Genomic DNA, 24,614 nt, shown 5'->3' with positions numbered 1-24,614 from the left:
CACAGGTGCCACCCTCGGCTGGCGCTCCGTCCTCTCAGCCAGGGTCCCAGCAGCCAGAGTCCCTGTCCCCAGCTCCCGAGCCTCCCGGCCTCAGGGGCCCCCGGAGCCAAGGTCAAGGCGGGGCCCAGCCTGAATGTTCCTCTCCAAAGAAGCGAGGGGCCTCGAAACTGCAGAATCTGTTTATTGAGCGGAAGGGGGAGGCCCAAGGAGATGCCCTCGGAGGACCGGGGGTGCGGAGGTGCGGGGGCCGGGAGGGCTGTGGGTCCGGACACCTCGGGATGACGCGACCTGATGCTCCGGCTGGTCCTGCACAGACGGCAGAGCTCTGGTCACTCCAGGGACACCCTGGGCTGCCCCTCTCACACAGGAGGGCGCCCTCCCCCCATATACTTATCTCCAGAAAGGCCAGAGCGAGTGGATTCTGCCACCAAAACTTCTGCAAGTGTGGAAACGCACCCCCAGCGCTGCCCCTTCCCTGGGCTCCTGGGGACCCAGCCACAGTCCCCAGGGCCTCGCTCACTCCCTGGCTGGCAGTGAGGGACTGGCGTGGCAAGAGAGCCCCAGGACGGCCACTAAACCACAGAATGGCCACGACGAACCCCACAGACTCAGCACCTGAGAGGGGGTCCGCGGGGGGCACTTAACTCTGAAAGCTGCTTTTTCTAAGATATTCCGGGGCGGGGGACAGAGAGCAGGAAGACAGGCTCACCCTCTCAGCAGCTAGAACCTTCCTGAGGGTGATGTGACATGATCCCTGACCCCCTCCTCCCACCCTCGTGTACGGGAGACAGAGCCGGGGTCCTGGGCAGCGTCCCTTAGACACGTGGAAGAACGCGGCAGCCCCGGTGGCCCCAGCACAGCACCGGGGAAGCCCAGCGCGGCCAGGAGGGCGGAACGCCACGAAGGCCCCTGAAGGCCGGAGGGACACCGCCCGCAGAGCACCCAGGGAGCCCCCACCGAACCCCGCCAAGAGAAGCCGCAGGGGTGCCTCCCGAGCCTGCGCCTGGCGTGTCGTGCCCATTATTTCCTGTTTCTCGCAGGTACCCAAGTGCTTCCCGATGAACACGGACGAGGGGCCTGATGGTTTCCTGCTGTCCCTTTGGGAGGTGTCCCCAAGAGCCCACCTGCATCTGTGTCTTAAGGGCTCCTGGGGACCCAGCCCTGCGAAGGCAGCAAACGCAGAAGGTGGAGGCCCCCTCATCGTGGGACCCTCGGGGAGAGGACGAGGACCAGGTATTCCAAGGCAGGCCCCAGTGCTCTGGGGGAGAGCCGGGGGCTACGGGCACACAGAGTGTACGGGCTGGATTGCGTACCTCCAAATTCAAGTCCACTTGGAACTCGGAAAGTGACCTTATTTGGAAATAAGATCTTCTCAGATGTACACTGTTAAGGATTCTGAGCTGAAATAACCCTAGATTTCGGGTGGACCCTACATCCGATGACGGGTCTCCCCACAAGAAGAGGGAAACCTGGCCACGCAAGGACGGAGGCAGAGATGGGAGTGACGCGTCTACGGGCCAAGGAAGGCCGAGGATCGCCAGCCCCGCCGGACCCTGGACGAGGCGAGGGTGCTCCCCCGGCGCCTCCGGACAGAACCAGCCCTGCCCACACCTGCCCTCTGGACCTCCGGCCTCCAGGCTGAGAGAGAATAAGTTTCTGTGGTGTAAGCGCCCAGTGTGAGGCAGTTTGTTATGGCGGCCCCAGGTAATCAGGAGAGGCTCCCTGGAAGAGGGGACGTGTAAGCTGAGGCCTGAGCACACAGGCGAGTGTCCAGGCAGAACGACGGGTGTTGGGGGATCTGCACCTGCAGACCCAGGAGGCGAGGGGGCAGGAGGCACGGGGAGGAGGGGCAGACCCCCCCCCCCCACACACACACACACAGGCCCCGGAGAACGGGAGGGAGGAGCTACCCTGGCCCCTACCTGGGAAGGGCCAAGGTGGGTCTCCCGCTGTCAGGGTGCTGCCTTGCCCCCTGAGGAGCACGCATCTGTAGGAAGATGGAGGGTCTGTGAGAGGCTGGCCCGGCTGGGACTGCCTCCCACCTCCTGCAGCCCCTCCCCACTGCCAGCACCATCCCCAGAGGGTGGGGCCAAAAAACGCCCCCCCTCCACTGCCCAAAACCTGTCCCTTCCGCGCGGCTGGAGGGGCTGCCGACCCACCCACCTGGCGCCGGCCCCTCCCGGACGCGGGGAAGGGGGCGGGGCGGGGCCTGGCAGGGTACCTGACGCGGGCAGGTGGACCACCATGTTCTCCGCCAGCCCCACCGTCGGGTAGAAGTCCTCGAAGGCCTTCTGGGCCTGGGGGCTCGCTTCCTGGGTCCGGCCTGGGGCAGAGAAGGGGCCCCCGTGAACCCCCGCGGCTCACAGAGGTAAGAGAGCCGGGCAGGAGGGGTCTCCCGGCCCCGCCGCGCCTTCCCGGGGACTGACAGCAGGTCTGCCACGCGAGGCTGGGCAGGCTGCGCGCTGCGTGAAAGGCGCGCCCTCTCCTGACTCACACGGGGCACCTGGGAGGCTGCGGGGGCCTGGCTGTTCTCCGGGACAGTGTGCCCCGGGGCCGCCCCTGCCGGCGGCTTCACCTGCAGCTCCCAGGGCCAGCCTCCAGCCCCACCCCGCCCCAGCCTCGCCCCTTGCGGAATCCCCTGGTTCACTCTGCCAAGCCCCCTGGAAATGAAAGCAAAACAGTACCTCAGCCCCGCCTCAGCGTGTCAGGCAGCGGGCCAAGCAGGGGAGGGTGGGTCCCCGGCCGGAGAGGGACACGAGCTTTGGCCTGAGTGCCCAGCCCTGGGAGGCCCCTCCCGTCAACCCCTACCCATCCAAAGTGCGGTGGGATTCCGCCACCCCCACCGCGACCTGGTCCGTGGGGGCCCAGACTTGGGCGTCTGGGATGAGGTGGGCAGGAGAGGAGGTGGCGGCAGGGCCTGAAAAGGCGGCAGGCTGGGGAGGGCGGAGGGGGGAGGGGTCCGGTGGGGATGGGCGGAGGGGGGAGGGGTCCGGTGGGGATGGGGGGCGGGGGAGGGGGAGGGGTCCGGTGGGGATGGGGGGCGGGGCCTCACTGTAGAGCTGCACCATGGTGCTAAGCGCCCCCTCCAGCTCCTTGTAGATGTAGACCACAGCGAAGGAGCTGTAGTCCGTCTCCACGATGCGCACGTCGAGGTAGCCCAAGGCTGCAGAGGAGGTGGCGGCCGTGGGCAAGAGCACAGGGCCCGGGGCCCACCCCCACCCACCCCCACCCACCCCCACACCAGCCTCCACCGCGGCAGAGGGGGCGGGGCCGGGGCCGAGCGAGGGAGGGGCAGGAGACGGAGCGGGACCATGGGGGAGGGTCCCAGGCAGAAGAACAGTCTGCATCACCCCACGGAGAAGGGGGTGGGGGCACCTACCCGGGACGCGGAAGTGCCCCGGGGAGCCGTCTCGCAGGTACTCGGCCTCCATCTGGTTACAGCCTTCAGCCCTGGGGGTGCACAGCCTGGTCTCTCCCGGCCCTGCCCACCCCACCCCGCCCGGGCACGAGGGCACCCCGAGCCTGACCCGCTCACCCAGGGAACTCCACGTGGACGCTGAGGTTGCCCTCCGCCGTGGCCTTGACGTTCCTGGTGGACATCAGCAGGTGGTCCTTCTTGCCCAGGAAGACCTTGCAGTCAGAGACCATGGAGACCACGTACCAGAGGCCTGAGAACTGCAAGACAGCGCAGTGACCTCAGGCCTGACCCTCTGGGCACCAGGACCCTTGGCCACAAGGACCTCAGATTTCTCTCTAGCCACACGGCTGGGGGTCTCTGGAGTGTCCAGCTCTTGGGCCTGAGTCCCTGCTCTGGGCACTCACCTGGGGCAGGTCTCATGGCCACTGTGAGCCTCGGTTCTCCCAACTGTGAAGTGGGTCAGTGATTACCCACAGTCAGGGTTGGTTTGGGATTAAATGGAGAGGGACACTAACGGGTGTGCAGGCCCAAGGCGTGGAGCTCCACTGAAGGCAGCGGCTACTATTATCACACGGTCGCTACTGCTCCCCGGGGGGCTCAGCCCGGACCCCCAACCGTGTGGCACAGCACAGAGGCCTCCGATACCTTTGTGGCATCAAAATCTGGCTGCACCAGGACCTCAGCCCACGCCGAGGACGCCCAGAGCAGCGCCAGGACGCAGCTCAGCACAGTGGCCTCCATCCCCACGCCGGTCCTCTGGCCGCTGGCACCCAGTCCACCCGCACCCCGTGGCCCGGCTTTATAGCCCAGCCCAGCCCAGCAGCGGGCGTGGCCGCGGAGCAGCTCGGGAAGCAGAAGGCGCCTCGGCCGCGGAGACGCCAGCCCCTTTGTGCATTGTTCAGCACAGTCGCCCAGGTGTCCCCACTGGCTCCAGGAGTGATTTCCTGGAGGCTCCAGAGAGCCCGGCTCTCACCTGACTCTGCCCCGCCCACCTCCGTGCACCCCGAGCCTGGAGTCTGGGGCCCTTGGGGGCACTGCTGGGAGGCAGCTGGGGGGGGGGCGGGAGGGACAGGTTGCTCTGGCCATCAGGCTCCCCATCGGGACCTCCCACCACAGGAGTGGAGCCACGTCTTGGGGTGACAGAGGTGACGTCAGAGGCCCGGGCACCCCTCACTCCAGACCCCCAGCCGGGCCGCCAGCCAGCCCACGTGGAGGGGGGCTGGGCCGCCACTCGGGGTGGATTGTGCAGTCACGGCCACGTTATCGCTGGTTGCATAAGCGTGTGGCCGGAGTGTCGCCTGGGAGGCGCCACGGGCTGCTGGGGGCTCAGGTTGCCAAGGCCTCTCCAGGTGACCTCTCGTGTCCACGCAGACAGAGGGCCCCGCGGGCACTATTTGAGGAACACGCGTGGCCTTGGGACGCACCACCCAGAGGCCTCTAGTCAGAGGCAGGGGCCCTGAGGGAAGGCCAGCACTGTGCTCCAGAATGCAAGTGGGTTCAGGCTCAGAGAAAGACCCCCATCAGCCAGCGGGGAGGGAGGGGCAGAGCCAGGAGCGCCTGCTCGCCGCCTCCGTGGGGTTTCAGGAGGCGCCAGCGCTCCGTCAGGTCCCAGAGCCACTGGACAGGATGCAGTGAAAGCCTTCCTGTGAAAATATTTACAAAACCACATCTGATAAAGGACTTAAATCCGGAATCTATAGAGAACTCTCAAGACGTAATAAAAAAAATTATTTTTTTTAGAACTGGCAAAAGATTTGAAAAGATTCCCAGACAGAAAGTAAACCCACACAGGGACTTCCCTGGTGGCACAGTGGTTAAGAATCCGCCTGCCCATGCAGGGGACATGGGTTTGATCCCTGGTTCAGGAAGATCCCACATGCCACAGAGCAACTAAGCCTGGGAGCCACAACTCCTGAGCCCGCGAGCCTAGAGCCTGCGCTCTGCAACAAGAGAAGCCACCACACTGAGAAGCCCGTGCACCACAACAAAGAAGAGCCACCACTTGCTATAACTAGAGAAAGCCCACACAGCAACGAAAACCACCAATGCAGCCAAAAAATAAATAAATTTATTTATAAAAAAAAGAACCATTTGCATTGCTGTAAGTTTTTAAAAAAGAAAGTAAACCCACGCAGAGAGGCTCATGGGTGTTCGTCGTGGGGAGATGCAGCTACACACCAGCAGGAAGGCTATTCTGCTTCTAAGTCAAGACTGTCACCGCTGGGGGTGGGGGGGACGAGAGGGTGTGACACCCTGGGAGATGGGTTAGCAGATTCTTATGAAGGTAAACGTTCATCTACCATACGATTCGACACTCACGCCAAGGTATTTACCCAAGAGGAATGAGACACACAAAACCTGCCCGTGGCTGGCCATGCGATCTTACTGACATCCCTAAACAGCTGGACTTTCAGCCCAGCCCTGCGCCCAGCCCTGCGCCCCGGAGGCCAGCCCAGCGGGCCCCTCTCCCCCCCAGCCTTTGGCTTGCACCCTTTCGCCCAGCAGCCCTCTGGTCCCTTCCTGCCCCTCACGGGAGCCCCCTGCTCCCTGGGCTGCTTCTCGCCCTCTGCCTCCTCCCAAACCCCAGCCCTCACTGGCCTGTATCCTGGCGGCTTTAGCATCCTCCACGTTCTGTCCCGTGTTGATCTGCTGTCTGCTCTCCCGCACACACCATACACGTGGCAGCAGAAGCTGTGCCACCTGCTGGCAGCCTGTGGGCGTCTGTTTCCCGAGCCGGAGCACGGGGCCTGGCGGCGGGTGGAAGGGGTTCGTTAACCCTTGTGAATGAATGAGAGACGGGGGCCGAGCCGCTTTGACCTGCGGGTCTGCTAAACCGGGATCTTCACAGCAGGCACTTGCCGCCGCGGTAGGGTTTGTGCGGCCACATCTGCCCTGCGTGGCCCCTGGGTGCAGCTGGCACCGCAGGCCCAGACAGCAGCAGGTCAGCGGGTGCCCCGCACCCCTCCCTGAAGTGCATGAGGCACCGCTGCCAGGACCTCCATCACATCCTGCCGGCCTCGGCTCCCTGGAGGAGGCTAGCGCGCGCCCTGCCGTGTGCACAGGAGGTTTGGGGGGGCCAGGACACGGACAGGGGCACTGGCAGGAGAGGTGCCTGCAGTGGGCAGACCAGAGCTAGCGAGCCCCCGCACCCAAGAGTGGCCAGTACAGTCCCAGCCATGGCCACAGGGCGACAGCAAAGGGAACCCGCTCGCCTGCCTGGCAGAAGGGCTTACACGGGGCTTCCCGCCCGCTGGGGCTGGGGAGGGGTCCCCAAGCAGGAAAGTCACCTTAAGTTGAGGTGGGGCCTGCTGCAGGGTTGGCAAGCTTCAAAACTGCTACCAACGAACGGATAAACGTGGTCTATCCACACATCGGAAGGTTGCCCGCATGAAAGGGCACAGGATGAACCTTGAAGACAGGGTGCTGGGCGAAAGGCCAGACCCCAAAGGCCACGTGGTGTAGGAGCCCCCCGTATGCCACGTGCAGAACAGCAAGGCCACAGAGACGGAAAGGGGACTAGGGGTCACCAGGTGCTGTGCGGTGGGGCGCGGCTGTTTAGTGGGTGTGGGGCCTCCCTCCCGGGCCAGGGAAACGTTCTGGATGTTGGTGGTGGGGATGGCTGCACAGTTCTGGGAACGCCCTGAAAACGCGCCCCGAGTTGCATCTCTGCAAGGCTGTGGGCAATGAGGCGGCCGCAGCTACCATTCCACCCTTCGGACTGGACAAAAGCTGCGGCGCTGCCAGTGCCAAAGACAATTTCGGGGGCGGGGGGGGGATGGACACGTGAATCCCTCCACCCCCCCCGCCCCGCCCCGTTCCAGCTCAGATCACAAGGGCCCGCAGGGCGGACAATCCCGGGGGCCGGGGCCAGGGCCTGGGGCACGGACAGCCCACCGGACGGGGGGATGCCCGCGGGCGGGGGCTGAAGCACGACGGCCCGGGAGGCGGGACGCGCAGCTCCTCCCAGCCCCTCCGCCCGGGGGCTGCGCGGACGGGGTGGACGCCAGGCCAGCGAGCGGCCCTGAGCGCAGGAGCCGCGCGCGGGGCACCGGGCACGGTCCGCGGCGCGGCGGGGGCGACGAGCTGGCACCGGCCGGGCGGCCCCGCCCCCTCTCCCCCGGCGGCCCCGCCCCGGCGGCGGCAGCCTGCTGTGACGGCCGGCGGGCACCAGGGGGCGCGCCTGCGGCCGAGCCCCGAGCGGAGCGGGCGCGGCCGGCGCGGGTCCGAGCTCAGCGCCCCCCGCGTGGCCGCGCGCCCGAGGCCCCGCGGGCCGGTCCTGTGCGTTCCTGCTCGGCACGCGAGCGGCCCCGCTTCCCGCCGCTCGGTTCTCCGGCCTCCCGCTAGTCCGGGAGCCGTGGCATCGTCCCCGTGCCTCCCCACCCCCACCCCGGCTCCCGCTGTCCGGCGCTGCCGTGGTGCCCCCAGGCCGGCCCTGGCCCCCGCCGCCTGCCCCGCTGCGCCCAGCCGGGGAGCCCCCCACCCTCGGGCCGCGGGGGAGCCTCATCGACACGGTTCTCCTCCGCCCTTCCACCTGGGGGCGGCCAGCTCTGCCGCTCTGGGCTCCCCCGTGCCCCACCCACGTCTGCATAAATCCTTTCTTGGTAAACACACTCCCCACTTCCTCCTACTTAGAGTGCGCCTCCCGGTCCTCCCAGGAAATGGGTCAGGGCTGAGCGGATACTGGAAAAGCCGCTTATCAACGTTCCACTCCAGGGATGATCCTAAAACGTAAGCCACACTATCAAAAAGACACCAATTCTCCCTGAATCGTCATCTGTACATTTTATGGAATTCCAATTTTTTTAAACAATTTAACCAGACAAAAAATTGTTCCAATTGCATATGGAAAAGTAAACTTGGGGTAAAAACGAAAAAAAAAATTCTACAAAGGAAAAGTAAAAACAGACAACTGGTTCTACAAGACATGAAAACCTGTTATAAAATCATGAGCAGTAAGAGTATGATTATAAATAGAATGGAAGAATCTAGAAAACATGGGGATGGACACAAATGACAGGGAAACTCAGCGCATGATGAAGGCCGTATCTCCAGTGTGTGGAGAAAAGCTTGAACGCCAGCCAGCAAAACTGTGCCATTGGGGACCATTCAGAAAATGCACACAGAGCTAGGTCACCACTTCGCTCCTTACATCAGAGTCAATTCCAGGTGGATCAGCGTTCCACATAAAAATGAAATTTAACAGTACTGGAAGGAAAAAGTTTTTTTAATTTGGTATGGACCAAGTTCAAGAAAAATCAGAAAAGGTAAGCCTGATAGAGATTCATCAATTTTCTATAGGAATATTTAGAATTTGTTTTTTAATAACAAAAAAGTTGGAAAACATAAAAGAGCAATTACCACTGGTGATCCAGTGGTAAAGAACCTGCCTTCCAATGCAGGGGGCGCAGGTTTGATGGGGTGGGGGGTGGCAATTAAGTCCACGCCACGACTAGAGAGAGAAAACCCCCACGCCAAAACTACAGAGAAGCCCGGGTGAAAAGATCCTGCATACCTCAACAAAAATCCTGTGTGTATGCCACCATTAAGACCAGACGCAGCGAAAGGAAGGAAGGGAGGAAGGAAGAAAATTAATTCAAGAACTTTTTTTAAATGAAGACCACCCAAATGAGAACAGGCAGGCATCCCTGCTGGTTGGTTAGGGGGCATATCTGGCTTTCTCCAGTGGGTCCTGAGTTGAAGGTGGGGACAGAAAGGAACATTCATTATTGTTCAAGTCCTGGCCATCTGGGCCAATTGTCACAGGGCACATGTCCATCTGCCTGTGATTCTCAGAAGCACCTTGGGTGGGGTCGGGTGAGGTGTCTGCCCTCCTGCTGGAGAAGGGTCTTGGGGCACAGATGCTTGCAGCTGGCCAAGGTGGGGAAAGTGCTGTGTCTGCACAACTTGGGTTCCAATTCTGTGGAGAAGAGCTGGGGGTGGGGGTGGGGGTCCAGGTCTGGAACCAGGGAGCTGCAGCATTCTTGGAAGAATGGGGTGCTTTCCCTCTGGACCCTCAGGCCTCTCCACTGGGTGCAAATTACTAAAGGGAATCCTCACTAAGGCTCGGTCAGGAGGCCATAAGTGCAGCTCCCCCACCCTACCTCTCAGCCTCCACTGCAGACCCAGCAGGAGGAAGGAAGGTTTTCTCTCTGACCGGCAACAGCCCAGCCAATGAGAGACCACCACAGTGCAGCCAATGAACAGCCACCGCACTTCCAACTCCCAGTTTCCTCCAATGGACTCTTTGTTTACAACAGCCCCTGCCAAGGCCACTTCTGCTCTATAAATGGGTTTCCTGTGTTCTCTGCACTTGCTTGTGGTTTGCCCTAGGCTCCTCGTCCTGAATTCCAGTATTCCAGTTCTTCGCTGTTCCTGAATAAACCCATGTTGCTTTTTTATTATTTAAGGCCAAGAGAGATCATTTCGAAATGTTGAGCCAGCATCACTTTCTTGGATACATCTTTTTTCCAAAAGCTTGGCAGGCAACAAAATGCAGAACTTAAAATATTCATACAAAACAGAATTAAGAGTAACACAACAACTGCAAATTGTGTGATGGTTCCAAACACGAACTTTACGCCTGAAGGTGGCCAACTGAACAAATCAAAGGACCACGCAGACGCAGGCGAGACATGCTGCAGCTTTGCCTCATTCTATGCAGTTGAGTTTCCACCAGGGATTGACCCTGGGCTCTCGGCAGGGAAAGCTTGGAGTCTTAACCGCTGGACCACCAGGGAATTCCCAAGTATCCTCTTTTCCAATCATTTTTCATTGGTATTTGCTCTGACTCGAGGGAACAACGCTCTCCCCACGTAGGGAAATCTGGAGTCAAATATGCCTCCTGGAACTTCCCACTGAGACAGCCAGGATGGTTTAGTAAAGTGGATGGATGGGAGGCTTGCCTTTTGTTGTGAAGAGAAAAGGGAACAGTAAATACAGAAGCAACACACGAACTGAAAGAATTCACGCGCACGCTGGGCAGAAACAGCACAGAGGCAAGCGTGAAGCCGTAGCTCGTGAAGCCTGCAAAGAGAGCACAACTTCAAAGATGCATTACAAATAGTGCTGCCATCTCAAAAGAAGTATTCGGAACCCATGATATTCAAAATACAGGGACTTCCCTGGGGGCGCAGTGGTTAAGAATCTGCCGGCCAGAAGATCTAAATAGGCATTTCTCCAAAGAAGACATACGGATGGCCAAGAGGCACATGAAAAGCTGCTCCACATCACTAATTATTAGAGAAATGCAAATCAAAACTACAGTGAGGTATCACCTCACACTGGTTAGAATGGGCATCATCAGAAAATCCACACACAGTCACTGCTGGAGAGGGTGTGGAGAAAAGGGAATGCTCTTGCACTGTTGGTGGGAATGTAAATTGATACAGCCACTATGGAGAACAGTATGGAGGTTCCTTGCAAAACTAAACATAGAACTACCATATGACCCAGCAATCCCACTGCTGGGCATATACCCAGAGAACATCATAATTCAAAAAGACACATGCACCCCAATGGTCACTGCAGCACTGTTTACAATAGCCAGGACATGGAAGCAACCTAAATGCCCATCAACAGATGAATGGATAAAGAAGATGTGGTACATATATACAATGGAATATTACTCAGCTGTAAAAAGCAATGAAACTGGGATATTTGTAGAGACATGGATGGACCTAGAGACTGTCATACACAGTGAAATGAGTCACAAAGTGAAAAACAAATATCGTATATTAACACATATATGCAGAATATAGAAAAATGGTACAAATCAACCAGTTTGCAAGGCAGAAATAGAGACACAGGTGTAGAGAACAAACATATGGACACCAAGTGGGGAAAGTGGGGAGGGTTGGGGGAGAATGAATTGGGAGATTGGGATACCAAACAGTACACTCTAAATATATGCAGTTTATTGTATGTTAACTGTATCTCAATAAAAGTTCTTAAAAAAAAAACAGAAAAAGGATCTGCCTGCCAATGCAGGGGACATGGGTTCAATCCCTAGTCCTGGAAGATCCTACACGCTGCAGAACAACTAAGCCCATGCGCCACAACTACTGAGCTTGTGCTCTAGAGCCCTCGAGCCACAACTACTGAACCCACGCTCCACAACTAGCGAAGCCCAGGCGCCTACAGCCCGTGCTCAGCAACAAGAAAAGCCACCGCAACGAGAAGCTCATGCACCACAATGAAGAGTAGCCCCCGCTTGCTGCAACTAGAGAAAGCCTGTGCACAGCAACAAAGACCCAACGCAGCCAAAATAAATAAAGCAAATAAATAATAAATCTAAAATAAACTAAAATAAAATAGAAATACAGCCTGTATGTTTGCAAATTCAGAGACCCTGAGTGTAGATAAGAACCCAGAGTCAGTTAATAGTTCAGATGAAAGAAAAACTCTGAATGCTGAGCCGTGGAACACTTCCCCGGAAAGCAAGTAAAAGAATAATCACTTGTCATGGGATCATGCTAAGGCCATGATCAAAAGAAGAGACTTCCTCCTTTCACAAGGGTGTTGTCTTCTCACGAAAGAGAAAGAGAAGCAGCAGCAGGGAGAAAAGAACGTCCAGGCTGCGTCCAGGCACCTCGGGAAAGCTGTCTGGTCAGGTGTCATCTGCTTTAATTCCCAGAAATCTTTACTTTCAGGTCACCTGAATCCAAGTGTCTGTTCCTTGGAGCTTGGTGGCACATAGGTAGATCAGCAATTCCTGGATGGGGACACTTCCTGAAGATAAAGCAGTGGGCAGGAACAATGCTGCAAGGTTCAGCCTGAAATACATGGGTTACCTATTTGTAAGTCAAAAGAGCTGTTTGAAGAAAATGGAAAACTTCAACAATTCAGTCCACTTTCAGATTATGGAGGCCAAGAAGAAATGAATGGTACAAAAAGGGAATTGGGGAAAGGCAATAGATTTGGAAGCAAAAGAATACTTCCTATGGCAGTAGAATTTCCACACTTGTCTCTTCAACACAAGAGAAGATGAAACAGCTTTCTGAGTTCATGTGCTCTAAGACTCCCAAAGCTGAGGAACAGGAGTCTGTAGACAGCCTGCAAGAGAAACTAAATACTAAGATGATCTAAGCCAAGGGTGGGAAATCTGTGCCAGTCAATCCAAATGATTCTGGGGGACTTCCCTGGTCCGGGAAGATCCCACATGCCGAGGAGCAGCTAAGCCCATGTGCTGCAACTACCGAAGCCCGTGTGCCTAGCCCGTGCTCCACAACAAGAAAAGCCACGCAATGAGAAGCCTGCACCACAAGGAAGAGTAGCCCCCACTTGCCCCAACCAGGGAAACGCCGTGCAGCAAAAAAGACCCAACGCAGCCAAAAAATAAATAAATATTTTTTTAAAAAAAGAATGACTCTGTACTAAGCACTGGATCCTCTGCTTAGGCTTGAAAGCCAATTTCCTCAAGTGACGTCAACAGTAAGTTGCTGAGCCACTGAGCCACTTCATGGTGACACTTCCAAAGATACCCGTGAACAAACAACACCCCAAAATAAAAAAAGACCAAAAAAAGACAAAGAAGAAGCAGCACCCCTCTTTAACTCTGGGTTTAACTGGAGTGGAAGTGACCCAGCCACACCTCGTCACAGAGCCAGTAGTGACTCTGGATCACTCTGCACCTGGTGAAACTGCCCGCACCTCCAATCCCCCCAGAGGGCCCCCAGGGCAGTTCTCTCCAGAGCCCTGGGAAGGAGCAGGTGCTCGGAACGGCTGCACCCTGTGTCTCTTCCTCACCCAACGTCTCCCCTCCATCACCCCCCACACCCATCATCCGCTTGCACAGGGAATGTCCCAGCCGGTGCCCACCTTGATGGAGGGTGTGCATGTTACTTTAGGAGCATCTGCACAGTTTTCATTTTTGTATGGAATATACATTATTTTCATTAACAAGTAATAATCAATTTTTCTTTAAAGAAGCCAAATTCACACACCCCACTCTCCTGTCTCCAGACATCTCAGACCCCACGGAGCCCAAACCACCTCCTGGTGCCACCCCACATCCCCAGCTCCCCTCAGCCCCCCACTGCTGTGCCCACCTGTGCTCAGGGCAAGCACCTGGAGGTCAGCCTGGGTCTCCTTCCTTCCTCACTGGCACCTCGAACCCAGTGCCAAGGCCTGTTAGTGCAGCCTCCAAATGCACCCCAACAGCACCCATGCACCCTGACAGCACCTTGCACCCCAGTATCCCCCTATATCCTGACAGCATGCTACACCATGACAGCACCCCAGCACCCCTGCACCCCAACGCACCCCTGCCTGCTCAACTGCTGAAACACTCTCTAAACCTTAGCAGATGCACTCCTGGAAGGCTAGTCCCCCACCGTGCAGGAACAGCAAGATGTCCACCAGGCTGCCTGTGCCTTCCCACCGCAATCAGAGGAACTGAAGGTCCCACCAGGCTTCAAGGCACAGCCCAACCCTTGCCCCGCGCCCTCAGATCCAGCCACAGGGGCCTCCTGAAGCTTAAGGAAATAGGCCATGCTTAGTCCCACAAGGCAGTTCAAGGTTGAGGGTCCTCTGCCTGACCCTCCGCACGCGGTCTCTCCTTGAGAGCAGGCGGGCGCGCTCGCACATACACACAGACAGACAGACACACACACACACACACACACAGACCCTGGCCTCTCTCCATCCCCAACCCCATTTTGTTTTCCTGACCTCCTCCCAGGTCTGTTTACCTGTCTGCCCTAGGAAGGCTAGGGGCTCTGACACCTGCTGGGACCCCCCAACTCCTAGCACAGAACTGGCACCAAGTATGGGCTCACGTATTTTGGGAACTAACTCTCGAAGTCATCTTTGGATTCATCACTATTCCGTGGTCGTTTTCAATAAATGTCATCCCTTAAGCAAAGCTCCACCCCAACAAATAATACTGACAGTAATCATTACATCTCCGAGAGCGTGGAAATGAGGCCGGGGACCCGGGCCCGGCCCACGGGGAGGAGCGCGCGCCCCCGCCGGCGCCCGCCGCGCCCGGCGCCCGCGTTCGCGCCGCCGCCTCCCCGCCCGAGGTCGCAGAGCCCGCCCTGCGGAGCGCGCGGCCGGCCCCGCCCCCTCCTCGCCTCTCCGCTCCTCCCCCTCCGCCCCGCCCTGCGCAGGCCCGCCCGCCCCGCCCCGCCCCGCCCCGCCCCGCCCCTCTCCCCGGCCCTGCGCAGGCTCCGTCCCTCTCCGCCCGGCCCCGCCCTCCGCCCGGTCCTGCGCAGGCGCCGTCCCTCTCCGCCCGGCCCCTTCCCTCTCCCCGGCCCTGCGCAGGCGCCGTCCCTCTCCGCCCGGCCCCGCCCTCCGCCCGGTCCCACGCAGGTCCGCTCGCCGGCTGCCTGCGCCCCGCCAGCCATGGTGAACCTAGGCCTGTCCCGAGTGGACGACGCCGTGGCCAACAAGCACCCGGTGAGAAGGCCGGCCTGGGACGCGGGCCCCTGACCTCAGAGGCTGACCTGATCGGGGCAGGGGCCTTGGTGGGAGCGCCCTCATCAGGGAAGAGAAGAGGGACAGAGGTGGGGGGCCGTCTTGCTGTGGAGACCGAGGCGTCCTGGGTGGGCATGGGGACAGATGGGCTGTGTCCAGGCCCCCAGGGCCTCACGATGAGTGGTCCCCTCCCCCAGGGCCCGAGTGTGCCCAAAGGAGGGACAGGATGGACGGGGAACTGAGCCTTCAACCCCCTCCCCATCCCAGGGACTGGGGGAGTATGCCGCGTGCCAGTCGAACGCCTTCATGAAGGGCATTTTCACCTTTGTCACAGGTAGGCTGGGTCCAGGTGTGTCTGCCTGGTGTGTGACGAGACCTCACCCTCCTGTCTCACCCTGACTCCCCAGCAGGTGGCGCCGGGTCGCCTGCCCGCGGTGCTGGGAGCCCGGCAGGTGTGGCGGGCACTCAGGCTGTGCCCCGGCGGTCCCCTGGCCAGCCCCGTGGACGAGCTGGCTGATGGGGACCATGGCTCTTGGCAGGCACAGGTGCGACCGTCGGCCTGCAGATGCTCGTTCGGAAGAAGTTTCCGTACCCCTTTCAGTGGAACGTGCTGGTGGCCGTGGGTGGGTACTCCAGGGCTGGTGCCTGGGGCCCCTTAAATGCACCCCAGTTGTCGCTGGCTCTTCAGCAGAAGTGGGTTCCCACTAGGGGTGGGGGGGCTGTGGTTCCGGGCATCCCTGCCTCCTGGGGTGGCGCTCTGTTCTCAGTGGGAGCCCTGCCGGGCCCCACCACTGCCATCTGCCCAGAAGAAGCCTGTGCCCTGACCTCCCTTCCCTAAGAAGTGCAGATGCGCAGGTCCCCCAGCCCACTGGCCCCTGCCCTCCACTCCCCAGTCGCAGGCTCAGTGGCCAGCTACTGGGTGACCCGAGTGGAGTCGCAGAAATGCAGCAACCTTTGGCTCTTCCTGGAGACGGGGCAGCTCCCCAAAGACATGGAGACAGGTGAGAGTCCCGGGGGCAGCGGGACGCAGAATCGAGGCTCCAGTGCCCGGAGTTGTACCGGCCCCCAGGTGTAGGCTGGCAGGGACTGTTCCCTTGACATGTGCGTGGGGGTGGGGGCGGGGGGGGGGGGGAGAGAGCCGCAGCCGATAGAGCTTCCAGGCCCAGTGTGCACGAGGAAGGCCCAGGAGGGGTTGGGTGGCCCTGGGAGGGGCAAGTGCAGAGTGAGGAGGGTGGGCATCCCCAGAAGAGCGGCCGGATCGAGAGGCCCTGCACTGGATACCAAGACAGCTGATCTCAGGCCTGGCCTCCGCTGCCTGCATCCCTCCTGTTTCAGGCCTCAGTTTGGGCCCCAGTAAAATGAGCACAGGGACCAGGAGCAGCTTTGGGGTGTGGTTCTAGCTATCTCCCTTTGCCTCTTACAGGTCGGCGCCACTAGGAGGGATCCCGCAGGGCACAGAAGACCTGGGGTCAGAGAGTTCTAGAACACAGCCCTCGGCACCTCCACACCCCAGGCTGGCCTCCCCACACCCATGTCCCCTGCACGCGTGTGTGGCCAGCTCTGTCAAACCTGTGGAAACTGCTCCCGCCCAGCCTGGCTGCCCAGGAGGTCAGGCCAGGAGGTGCTGTCCCTGCGGTGGCTGGCCTCCTGCAGGGCAGCGAGAGACGTGGTGGACCCAGAGCTAGAGGAGACCAGGCCTGTCTCGTGCGTATTTGGGGGCAGCAGCTCTGCGGTGTGTGTGGGGTACTTCTGCACTCTCTGCTGCTGACACTCCCTTTCTGGCCCCTGCATTCCCCCCACCCACCTGAGTGGACTAATAAACACCTCAGCCTTTTCCTACCTGAGTTCTAAAGCAGTTGAGAAACAAGTCAGAGTGGTAAGAAGATGAGAGAAATGCCAGCTCGGTACCGTACAGCCGACTGGAGGGGGTGCTGGGGCAGTTCCTAACACCGAACCCCAGAACTAGATGATCCGGCCGGCCCCCTGGGGTCTCCATGCGAGGGTCCGCTTCTCTGCAACCTGGCACCGGGGAGCAGAGCAGACGGTGTACAGCCAGGCAGTACCTGGCTCCTAGGAGACAAGGGACAGGAGGTGGCCATGCCCACCTGCCTATCATTGCAAACCCACCTATCAGATTCAGTCACTTCTCTCTGGGGCGGGAGGAAGTGAGGGGTGCAGGGGACCACAGCCAGCTTACTGGAGCTCTGTCCACATGGAGGAAGGCTCCTGAGTGGGCAAGGCTACCCACCCCCCCACCCCCAACAGAGGGAGAGGCAGAGATTATATAAGACGTGGGCAAATCCATCGCCCTTTTACAGCGGGCTCCCCCGTAACACTGAGTGGGAGGGTTCACAGCATGGCCACGCTGCTGCAGCTCCACCCCTGCGCCTGGCGGCCTAGCCAGTTATTCCAAAGAACATCTGTTGCGCCTGGGAACGTGTTGGTGGGAAGGCAAGATGCCAGGAAGCCCATGGTAACCGCCGCATAGGAAAGCTGAGTTGTCTTTTCCTTTCGTGTAAATGTCCAAGGGGGTGGTCTGGGGCTGACGGCGTCAGGGGGCCAGGCTCCTTTTAGGGTGCTCCATGCCATAACGGCCCCCATTCCAAATCCACCTCGTGGTCCCAGGCAGCTGTGCGGGCTCCGGCCGTCACGTCTCCATCCCTGTCGACAGGAAGGAGCGAGGGGGAGGAAGAGAGCAGGCCACTCACCACTCCTGCGTACACTCCATAGGCTAGAACTACGTCACGTGGGACACCTAGGGCAAAGGCAGACGTGCTCTGGGCAGCCAGGTGCCCGGCTAAAATTCAGGGGTTCTCCATGTGAGGAAAGGAGAGCCAGTACTGGGGACAGGCCCTGCCTCACCCTCTGGGGGAACAGGGGCATCAAGGGAGTAGAGGCCATGCCCACGGCAGGTCCTTCCAACCCCGAGGCAAACACCTGGGCTTGGAGGGCAGAGGGTGAACCTGGAGTCCAGACGGGACTGGACTCACTTTTTAAAAACTGAGAGTGACCAGAAAAGTAAAGGATCTGTGTGAGACGTCCCAGAGAAAGATGGTACTGTAACAGCACGTGGGTGAATTGTGTCTGCCCCAAACTCACAGTTTGCAGCCCTGGCCCCCGGGACCTCGGAAGATGACTGCATTTGGAGACAGGGCCTTTAAAGGGGTGATGAAGTTCAACTGGGGATGGGTCATCACCCAGTGTGACTGTGTGCTTATAAGAGGAGGGGATTAGGACACAGTGAGTACAGGGAGAGACCCCATGAGGACACAGCGGGAAGGCAGCTGTCTGCAAGCCTGGGAGAGAGGCCTCAGGAGAAACGGGCCCCGGGGACACCTTGACCTCAGACTTGCAGCCTCCAGGATGCAAGACAATAAATTTCTGTTGTTTAAGCTGCCGGGTCTGTTGTGCTTCGTTATGGCAGCCCTAGCAAACTCACGCAGGTTGGAAAAAGTGGCCCATCTGGTGTGCACCCCTGGAATCCCAGGCTTGGGCCACGTGGCTGTCAGGGAAGCTTGGGCTGGGGGTGCAGAGGGGGGACTGACCCCTCCTGGAGTAAATGACAGCTAAAGCTAGACCCAGGACTTCCCCAGGCAGCGGGGGTGGAGCAGGGAAGGTCAGGGAGAGATGGGGTAACGAGGCCAAGGCTAGAGGTCTCATGAGCCAGGTCACTAGGGTGTGGAGTTTGGACGGGGGTGTGCGGTGAGGGAACGGAGACCCCAGAGGCAGTGAGAGATTGCAAGTTTTAGGAGGCTCAGTGGAGGCCCCTGGGGGCGTGGGGGGGATGGGGAGGGTGCAGTGCCAAACCGCCACAAAGCACCTCCCTGGGGAAGAAAGCTGCCTTGACCAGGGCAGCGCTCCTGAGTGGAGAGGCGCCTCCAAGACTTGTGTCCAGGGCAACAAACCCAAGGCTGGCTAGGGGCAGAGGGTGGGGTCGACGGGGTGGCCCAGGAATGCCTGGGTTCCCTGGGCACTGAGAACCTCAGCCCCGTCACAATGGGACGAGATTCCAGGGACAATCAGAACTCTGGTTCTGCAGGGCAGGCTCAGCACAGAGGGGGCAGGAGGTGTGGAGGGGCCCTGGAGGACCCCGAGGGCGGCCATGAAGATTTGCAGTGAGGCAGAGATGGAGGAGCAGATCCAGGAGCTGAAGACCATCACCCGGCTCCAGGGTGCGGCTGCCGCGGGGGCGACCCAGGGGCTCCAGGGCTCCCGGCTGCAGGACTTATGATCTTAACACAGGGACAGTCCAGGGCGTGTGGGCTGGGGGCCGCTCTACGGCTCACCGCAAGGAGAGCTGGGAGAAGGAATTCGGGGTGTTTGCCATCCGCGGGGGGGGGAGAAGCTGGGGGCTTCAAGGAGATTGGTGAGCATAGTGGCCCCAAAACCAGAGGGGACAGGAGGGAACCCACCCACTTCTGTGGCTAGAGAGTCTGGAAGCTATCACAGGCCTGCCCGTCCCTGGCTTCCACCCCACCCTCCCCACCACCCAGCACGGCTGTCCGCGGAGAGCCGTCCAGATGAGTACCGCTGGGAGCCAAGCGTGCCCCCACGCGGGCCGGGAGGAAGGAGCATGGCCCTGGCGGCAGCCAACTCATGCCCCCACGCTGGCCGCCTCAGCTGGAATCCCAGCCAGGCCCTTGACCCTCGGCCCACGTCCCGGCTGTCCTGTCGCTCCACCTGCCCACAGAGCAATGTCGGGCGCTGCAGATCCAGGCGGTGAAGGAGAAGACGGTCAAGAACAAGGCCACGCTGGCTCTCCTGCGCAGCAACATCCGCCGTGGGTCCCAAGAGTGGGCTTTGGCCAAGAAGGTGGACACCGGGCCCCTCCCTGCTGCCTACTGGAGGGGGGCACTGCTGAAACAGCCCCCCCATCACAGAGGGACAGTGGGCACCTCCTCTCCTTTCCCCGTCCTGACCCCAACCTGTCTGAAGCGGGGGTGGGGGGGGCTGGGGGGCAGTTTCCCCACCACCCACCTCAAAGGGCAGAGCCAGCGGCCGTTCCCTTTCCCGGGCTCCCCTCTGCAGTGGTCATGTAGAGGAGACCGTCACATCCAAGCAGGGATGGCCTGTATGGGGTCCTGCAGCACTCTGCCCCTGGTGGCCCAGGGAGCTGGGGTGCTGCTGCTGGGCTAGGGTAGGGCAGAAGAGGCCTGGGGAGGGGAGAATGCCTGCAGGGGCCGGTGGCCGGGGGGACGCAGAGGCGCAGGGCCCCAGCTCAGCCGCCGCCGTTCCGCAGTATGACCAGTGGGCCATCTCCAGAGCCTGCGGGAAGGACGTGCCCACGAGGCTGGCACACAGTCGCTGCACCATGGAGGTAAGGTGGCAGAAGGGACCCCTGAGCCCCACCCAGGCAGTGCACCCCCAACTAAACTAGGCTGTGGAGCCGGGGGGAGCGGAGCGAGTTCCCAGCCCCGGGGTCCCTGCGGGGTCGCCACGGGTCCCTCCCCGCCCTCCCGGCTCCAGGCGGGCTCCGTGGCCTCTGCGCACCCATGCGCGGGGCGTGCCCTCCCCGACCCAGGTGGCGCGGGAGAAGCTGCGCAAGTACGTCTTCGACCGCGTGAACGTACACAACGTGCTGATCCACTCGGTGCGGCGGCGCGGCCAGAAGCTGGAGAGCATGCAGCTGGAGCTGGCCAGCCTGAAGAGCCAGCCCGAGGCCACCAAGGACGAGCTGCGCATGCTGCAGGTGGCGTGGGGGGGGGGAGGGGGGAAACAAGGCGGGGCCTGGAGGGGGCGGGGCCTCAGGAAGAGGGGGGCAGGGCCCTGGAGAGGCAGGGCTCCCGGTGGGGCCCCGAGGGGCGGGGCTAGATGCACGCGGCCCCCTTGGAAGAACCCCCGGCCCCGCGCCCCCCGGCCTCTGCGCTCCCAGGTGGCCTGTCCCCAAGCACTCTCAATGTGCCCTGCCTCCCCACCCCCCAGGTCATCCGTCGGTTGGAGAATAACATAGAAAAGACGATGGTCAAGATCACCACAAGCCAGAACATCCACCTGCTGTATGTGGACCTGCTAGACCACCTGAAACAAGTGAGCGCCCGCACCCCGCACCCCGCGACCGCATCCCGGCCCCAGAGGGCCCAGCTGGCCAGGAGGGGCGGGACTCTCAGGCCCCAGTCTGTTCGCGGGCTGGGATCTCTATGCGGGCGGGGTCCTCCAGGGCAGGCTGCCTCCAGGGCAGGCTGCCTCCCGGGCGTGCACCTCTCCTCCAGGCCAGGAGACCCCGAGAAAGACTGAACCCTGCTTTGGGCGCCAAGCCGAGCAGCGGCACCTTGTAGGTGCGAACTGTTCTTTCCAGAATCTGTTACTTGCTCCTCCAGAAAGGCACATCACGTGCTGTATCAGACTTGTTCTGGGTTTTATTAGATGGTTCAGTGTTGTTTTGACTTTGCCCCCCTGCCTGGCTTCTGAGGGCAAGAGGTGGGTCCTGCACCCTCAGGAAGCCCCCCAACATCATCCAGGGAAAGCCGCCCCTGAGCGGGCCAGTAACCTGCTTGCTGTGCACCTCTTCCAAGCCAGCCACCTGCTCCCTCCCAAGGAGGCCACGGGGAGGCCCCCAGGGGCCGTCAGCCCTGCTGTGCAGCAACACCCCTTCACTGGAGGCCCTCCCTAGCCCCCACACCGCAGAGCCCAGGCATCTGCCACAGGCCAGGTGGTGGAAGATGGGGAGGAGGACAGGTGGACAGGAGGGCTGGAGAGTGGGTGCCAGGGTGCAGAGAGGAGTAGCTTGGCAGGTAGGGCAGGGAGAGTGAGGGAAGCCCCGACTGCCTTCATCTTGGGGCCGAGGGAGGGGGAGCCCTGGAGGGCAGTGTGGCCAGGAGGGTGACAGGTGGAAATGCATTTGGAGGAGGGTGTGGGTCGGATGCCTGGGCACGACAGCCTGAGATGCTCCTGCGCAGGGCGAGGCCTGGCAGGTGCGGGGGCGGAAGGGTCACGCCCTAGTTCCACGTGTCTGCTTTCCTCTCCCTCCTTCTTCTTTCCCTGCGATGCTCAGATGGCAAGCAGGCCACCCTTTGATGATCATCCCATGAGACCGTTAGGCTCTGTGCCCACCTGCCCTTGCCCTTCTACTGCAGAAGCTGTCAGGATACTCCACAGAGCTGGACAAGCTGCAGAATCTCGTGGTTGACTACTGCTCGGAACTGTCGGATATGACAGTCATGTCTCAAGATGCCATGATGATTACGGATGAGGTCAAGGTGAGCTCAGGTCCCAGGCTGGGGGCCCTGCAGGGCTTTCTCTCATATCTGTCTGGCCCAGGGTCCATCGGGACACCCCCATGCCCACACCCCCTCTCATCCCTGAAGGAGTCCTGTGGCTGCCCTGCCAGCCTGCTCTCCTTACCCCCGTGCGCCTGGGCAGAGGGGCTCCCACCAGCCACAGGAGCCACGAGGTAGACAGAGGAGGCAGAGAATTGGCCTGGCCGGGGCAGGTGCCACCCCTTCACCCTATCTGTGCCAAGGCCCCTGCAAGGCTGGCCTGCCCCTTCCTGTAGAAGCGGGGCCGCCCTGGGGCGCGGACCTGCTCAGGGAGGCAGTGCCCAGCGGGTTCTGGTGGTTGGAGGTTGGGCACCAGAGTTTTGGGATGTCACGGGGCCAAAAGGAGGCATGGAGGCTGGAGCTTGGGTAGGCAGCAGGTGGCGGGACTGTAGTACCAGCCCCCTAACCTGAAGCCCTGGGAGGAGATGGAGAGGAGACGGGATCAGATTCGTGTTTCCAAACGGGTGTGCTCTGGCTGCAGAGACTGGAGGGGACCAGGGCCAAGACGCGGGTCACGTGGGCCAGACCAGTGGTGGAGATGGGTGACCGAACTCGGACAGAGCCGAGAAACCTTTAAGAGGTCGCCTCTGAGGGGTGGGGCACGTGAGATGTGCAGCGAGGGGAGAGTGTGGCGTCCAGGATGCGTGGGCAGGCACAGACGGACGGTGGATTTAGCCACCAGAGCAGGACCTGGTGGGAGAGAGGAGGTGTTGGGGAAGCTGATGAGTTTGTGTTTAGACACATGGAATCCACTTTAGTGAGTTCTAAGGGGTGTTGGCAGAGGCAGCGGAGGACCAGGGCTGGAGAGAGAAATCTGTGAGGCACCTCCCAGTCGGCCCTGGGCTGTGGTTGCAGCCCGAGTGACTGCAGGAGGGAAGGCTCAGAGGCCAGGCAGGAGGGGGTGTCCGGAGGAGGGCAGAACGCGAGGGGGATGGTGAGGGCGGCAGGCGGAGGAGTCCCAGATCAGGAAGCCAGGGACCGACACTGACACTGGCTTAGCGCCCCGGGTGGCCTGGCTGGTGGGACAGACCCCACCCTGTGTCCCCAGACGAACATGAGGCAAGGGGAGGCCAGCTTCATCGAGGAGCGCCGGGCGCGGGAGAAACGTCTGAACCAACAGAAGAAGCTGATTGACAGGATCCACACCAAGGAGACCAGCGAGAAGTACCGCTGGGTGAGTTCCAGCCACAGGCACAGCCTCACCCTCCCCAACCCCAGCACAGTCCCTGCCCCCCCCCCACAGAGGACGTCCCTCACCTCCTCCGCCCCCTCCTCAGGGCCGGCGGGACTTGGACTTTGCCAACCTGATGGGCCCAGAAACCCTGAAAGGTAAGGGCTCAGGTCCTGCCACCCCAGCCAAAGTCGGTCACCACGAGGTAGGGGAGGGGGGAACCTGCAGTGACTGGGGTGAGGGAGACCGATGAGCGCTGGCCCCTCCCTGGCTAGACCTGCACAGGTGCACACCGACAGCCGCAGCGCACTCTTCAAGGTGCTGCGGCCGGCTCTGGGCTCTCAGCCAGGTGTGGCTGAGCCCCCCGCTTCTCAGCTGTGAAATGCACTCGGCCATGCCCCTGGCACCCCTGAGCCGCCTCTGAGAAGCACCACGAAGCCCCGCGGTGCCGGGCTGCTCCTGGTCCTCCTCGGGTTGGAGCTGCCTTGCGGCATCCCGCAAGGGCTGGCCGAGGAGGGGGCCGGTGAAGGTGAGGGCAACTCTGGGGGGCCCCCAGCTCTCGCGTGGCCTCCCCGACGACACACGGGGGCACCCAACGGCCCCGCGCAGAGCTCCCACGCCCTTCCTGCATGCCGGCCATCCTTCCTTTCTGCTGTGCCCAGCGAGGAGAAGAGAGACCTCCAAGGCTGACGTCGAATACCAGACGGACCTGACTGCTTTGGTGGAGAAAGTCAAGACTGCTGTGCGGTGCTCTCACCTCTGGGTGCTGCTCCCTGGCACTCCTGCGGGGTGGGCGGGAGGATGCGGGGGGGCCCCTGCCCCAGCCCAAGGCCCAACTGATCCAGGCCAGGCTCTGCAGATACCTTCTGCGTGAGTGGACACACAAAGCAGCGGCCGCACGGCTCAGAGTAGAGGGCACTCCCGGGACATGGCTGGCAATTCCAGGGGCCGCACACAGCCTGCTGCAATTTGGAGATCAAACCCCGACGAGGTGGCCTCCACCTCCAACTCCTTCCCCTTCTCAAACCAGCGGCATCTTGCCAAGCAGCTGCCCCTCCCGGCCCTCCCCCCCCCCTTTTATTTTAATCCGCTCTGGGTTTATTATTAGCAAGCCTTGAGCCTCTGTCCATGGTCCTGACACAAGCTTGTCCACCCTCGGACGAGTGACTCAAAGCCACACAGTTTCTGGGTGGTGGTCTCTCTGGCTTCCTTGGGGTCCTCTGCCCCCTCTGCCTGTCATGAGGGTGACATGCAATGACACACACACACACAAAGCCTCGGAGGCCCTCAATGCCTGGCCATGGTCAGTGTTACTGACCGCTGGGAGGACCCAGAAGAACCAGTTCCCTCCTGG

General features: G+C 60.9%; 3 protein-coding genes across 13 annotated transcripts in view; 2 read left to right on the top strand and 1 right to left on the bottom strand.

Annotated features, from left to right (window-relative positions):
• Window positions 1-169: 169 nt before the first annotated feature.
• Window positions 170-24,614, bottom strand: part of LCN15 (lipocalin 15) — a 27,391-nt gene continuing 2,946 nt past the window's right edge. For 2 of the 5 annotated variants that reach the window (XM_057721254.1, XM_057721260.1), the window contains 6 exons: window positions 3,536-3,675; window positions 3,380-3,450; window positions 3,053-3,163; window positions 2,222-2,323; window positions 1,923-1,987; window positions 170-306 (listed from right to left, as the gene is read on the bottom strand). In XM_057721254.1, the coding sequence (XP_057577237.1) occupies window positions 1,953-1,987; window positions 2,222-2,323; window positions 3,053-3,163; window positions 3,380-3,450; window positions 3,536-3,675 (459 nt within the window). In that variant the 3' untranslated portion in view covers window positions 170-306; window positions 1,923-1,952. Of the gene's footprint in view, window positions 307-1,922; window positions 1,988-2,221; window positions 2,324-3,052; window positions 3,164-3,379; window positions 3,451-3,535; window positions 3,676-3,822; window positions 5,062-5,549; window positions 5,824-24,614 lie in introns of those variants that run through there. The other 3 variants (XM_057721258.1, XM_057721257.1, XM_057721259.1) reach the window with 3 other exon arrangements.
• TMEM141 (transmembrane protein 141) lies at window positions 14,690-16,658 on the top strand. Of its 7 annotated transcripts, XM_057721261.1 has the most exons (5): window positions 14,708-14,815; window positions 15,101-15,167; window positions 15,373-15,456; window positions 15,727-15,834; window positions 16,257-16,658. In XM_057721261.1, exons 1-5 carry the CDS (start codon window positions 14,762-14,764, stop codon window positions 16,268-16,270), a joined length of 327 nt encoding a protein of 108 aa, XP_057577244.1. In that variant the 5' UTR covers window positions 14,708-14,761; the 3' UTR covers window positions 16,271-16,658. The 7 variants fall into 7 exon arrangements, 2 of the variants coding, with proteins under 2 accessions (XP_057577244.1, XP_057577245.1); XR_009051264.1 differs by lacking the exon at window positions 15,101-15,167 and adding an exon at window positions 15,168-15,285 and having other exon boundaries at window positions 14,690-14,815; window positions 15,373-15,834; XR_009051260.1 differs by having other exon boundaries at window positions 15,373-15,834.
• CCDC183 (coiled-coil domain containing 183) overlaps window positions 18,893-24,614 on the top strand; it is a 7,499-nt gene continuing 1,777 nt past the window's right edge. The window contains exons 1-9 of the mRNA XM_057721253.1: window positions 18,893-19,005; window positions 19,524-19,645; window positions 20,073-20,150; window positions 20,355-20,522; window positions 20,756-20,860; window positions 21,907-22,029; window positions 23,138-23,263; window positions 23,367-23,418; window positions 23,923-24,023. Of these exons, the coding sequence (XP_057577236.1) occupies window positions 18,936-19,005; window positions 19,524-19,645; window positions 20,073-20,150; window positions 20,355-20,522; window positions 20,756-20,860; window positions 21,907-22,029; window positions 23,138-23,263; window positions 23,367-23,418; window positions 23,923-24,023 (945 nt within the window). The 5' untranslated portion in view covers window positions 18,893-18,935. The remainder of the gene's footprint in view (window positions 19,006-19,523; window positions 19,646-20,072; window positions 20,151-20,354; window positions 20,523-20,755; window positions 20,861-21,906; window positions 22,030-23,137; window positions 23,264-23,366; window positions 23,419-23,922; window positions 24,024-24,614) is intronic.

The sequence above is a fragment of the Hippopotamus amphibius genome, chromosome 2, assembly GCF_030028045.1.
Source record: "Hippopotamus amphibius kiboko isolate mHipAmp2 chromosome 2, mHipAmp2.hap2, whole genome shotgun sequence".
In the NCBI taxonomy this organism is placed as follows: domain Eukaryota; kingdom Metazoa; phylum Chordata; class Mammalia; order Artiodactyla; family Hippopotamidae; genus Hippopotamus; species Hippopotamus amphibius.
This window is presented reverse-complemented; position numbering and strand designations above follow the sequence as displayed.

What these genes read in the sequence shown, in the direction of transcription:
- TMEM141 (XM_057721261.1), top strand. Translation starts at nt 14,762, where the DNA reads ATGGTGAACCTAGGCCTGTCCCGAGTGGACGACGCCGTGGCCAACAAG. An exon ending in CATTTTCACCTTTGTCACAG is followed by an intron (nt 15,168 to 15,372) that starts GTAGGCTGGGTC and finishes GGCTCTTGGCAG; the next exon opens with GCACAGGTGCGACCGTCGGC. An exon ending in GAACGTGCTGGTGGCCGTGG is followed by an intron (nt 15,457 to 15,726) that starts GTGGGTACTCCA and finishes TCCACTCCCCAG; the next exon opens with TCGCAGGCTCAGTGGCCAGC.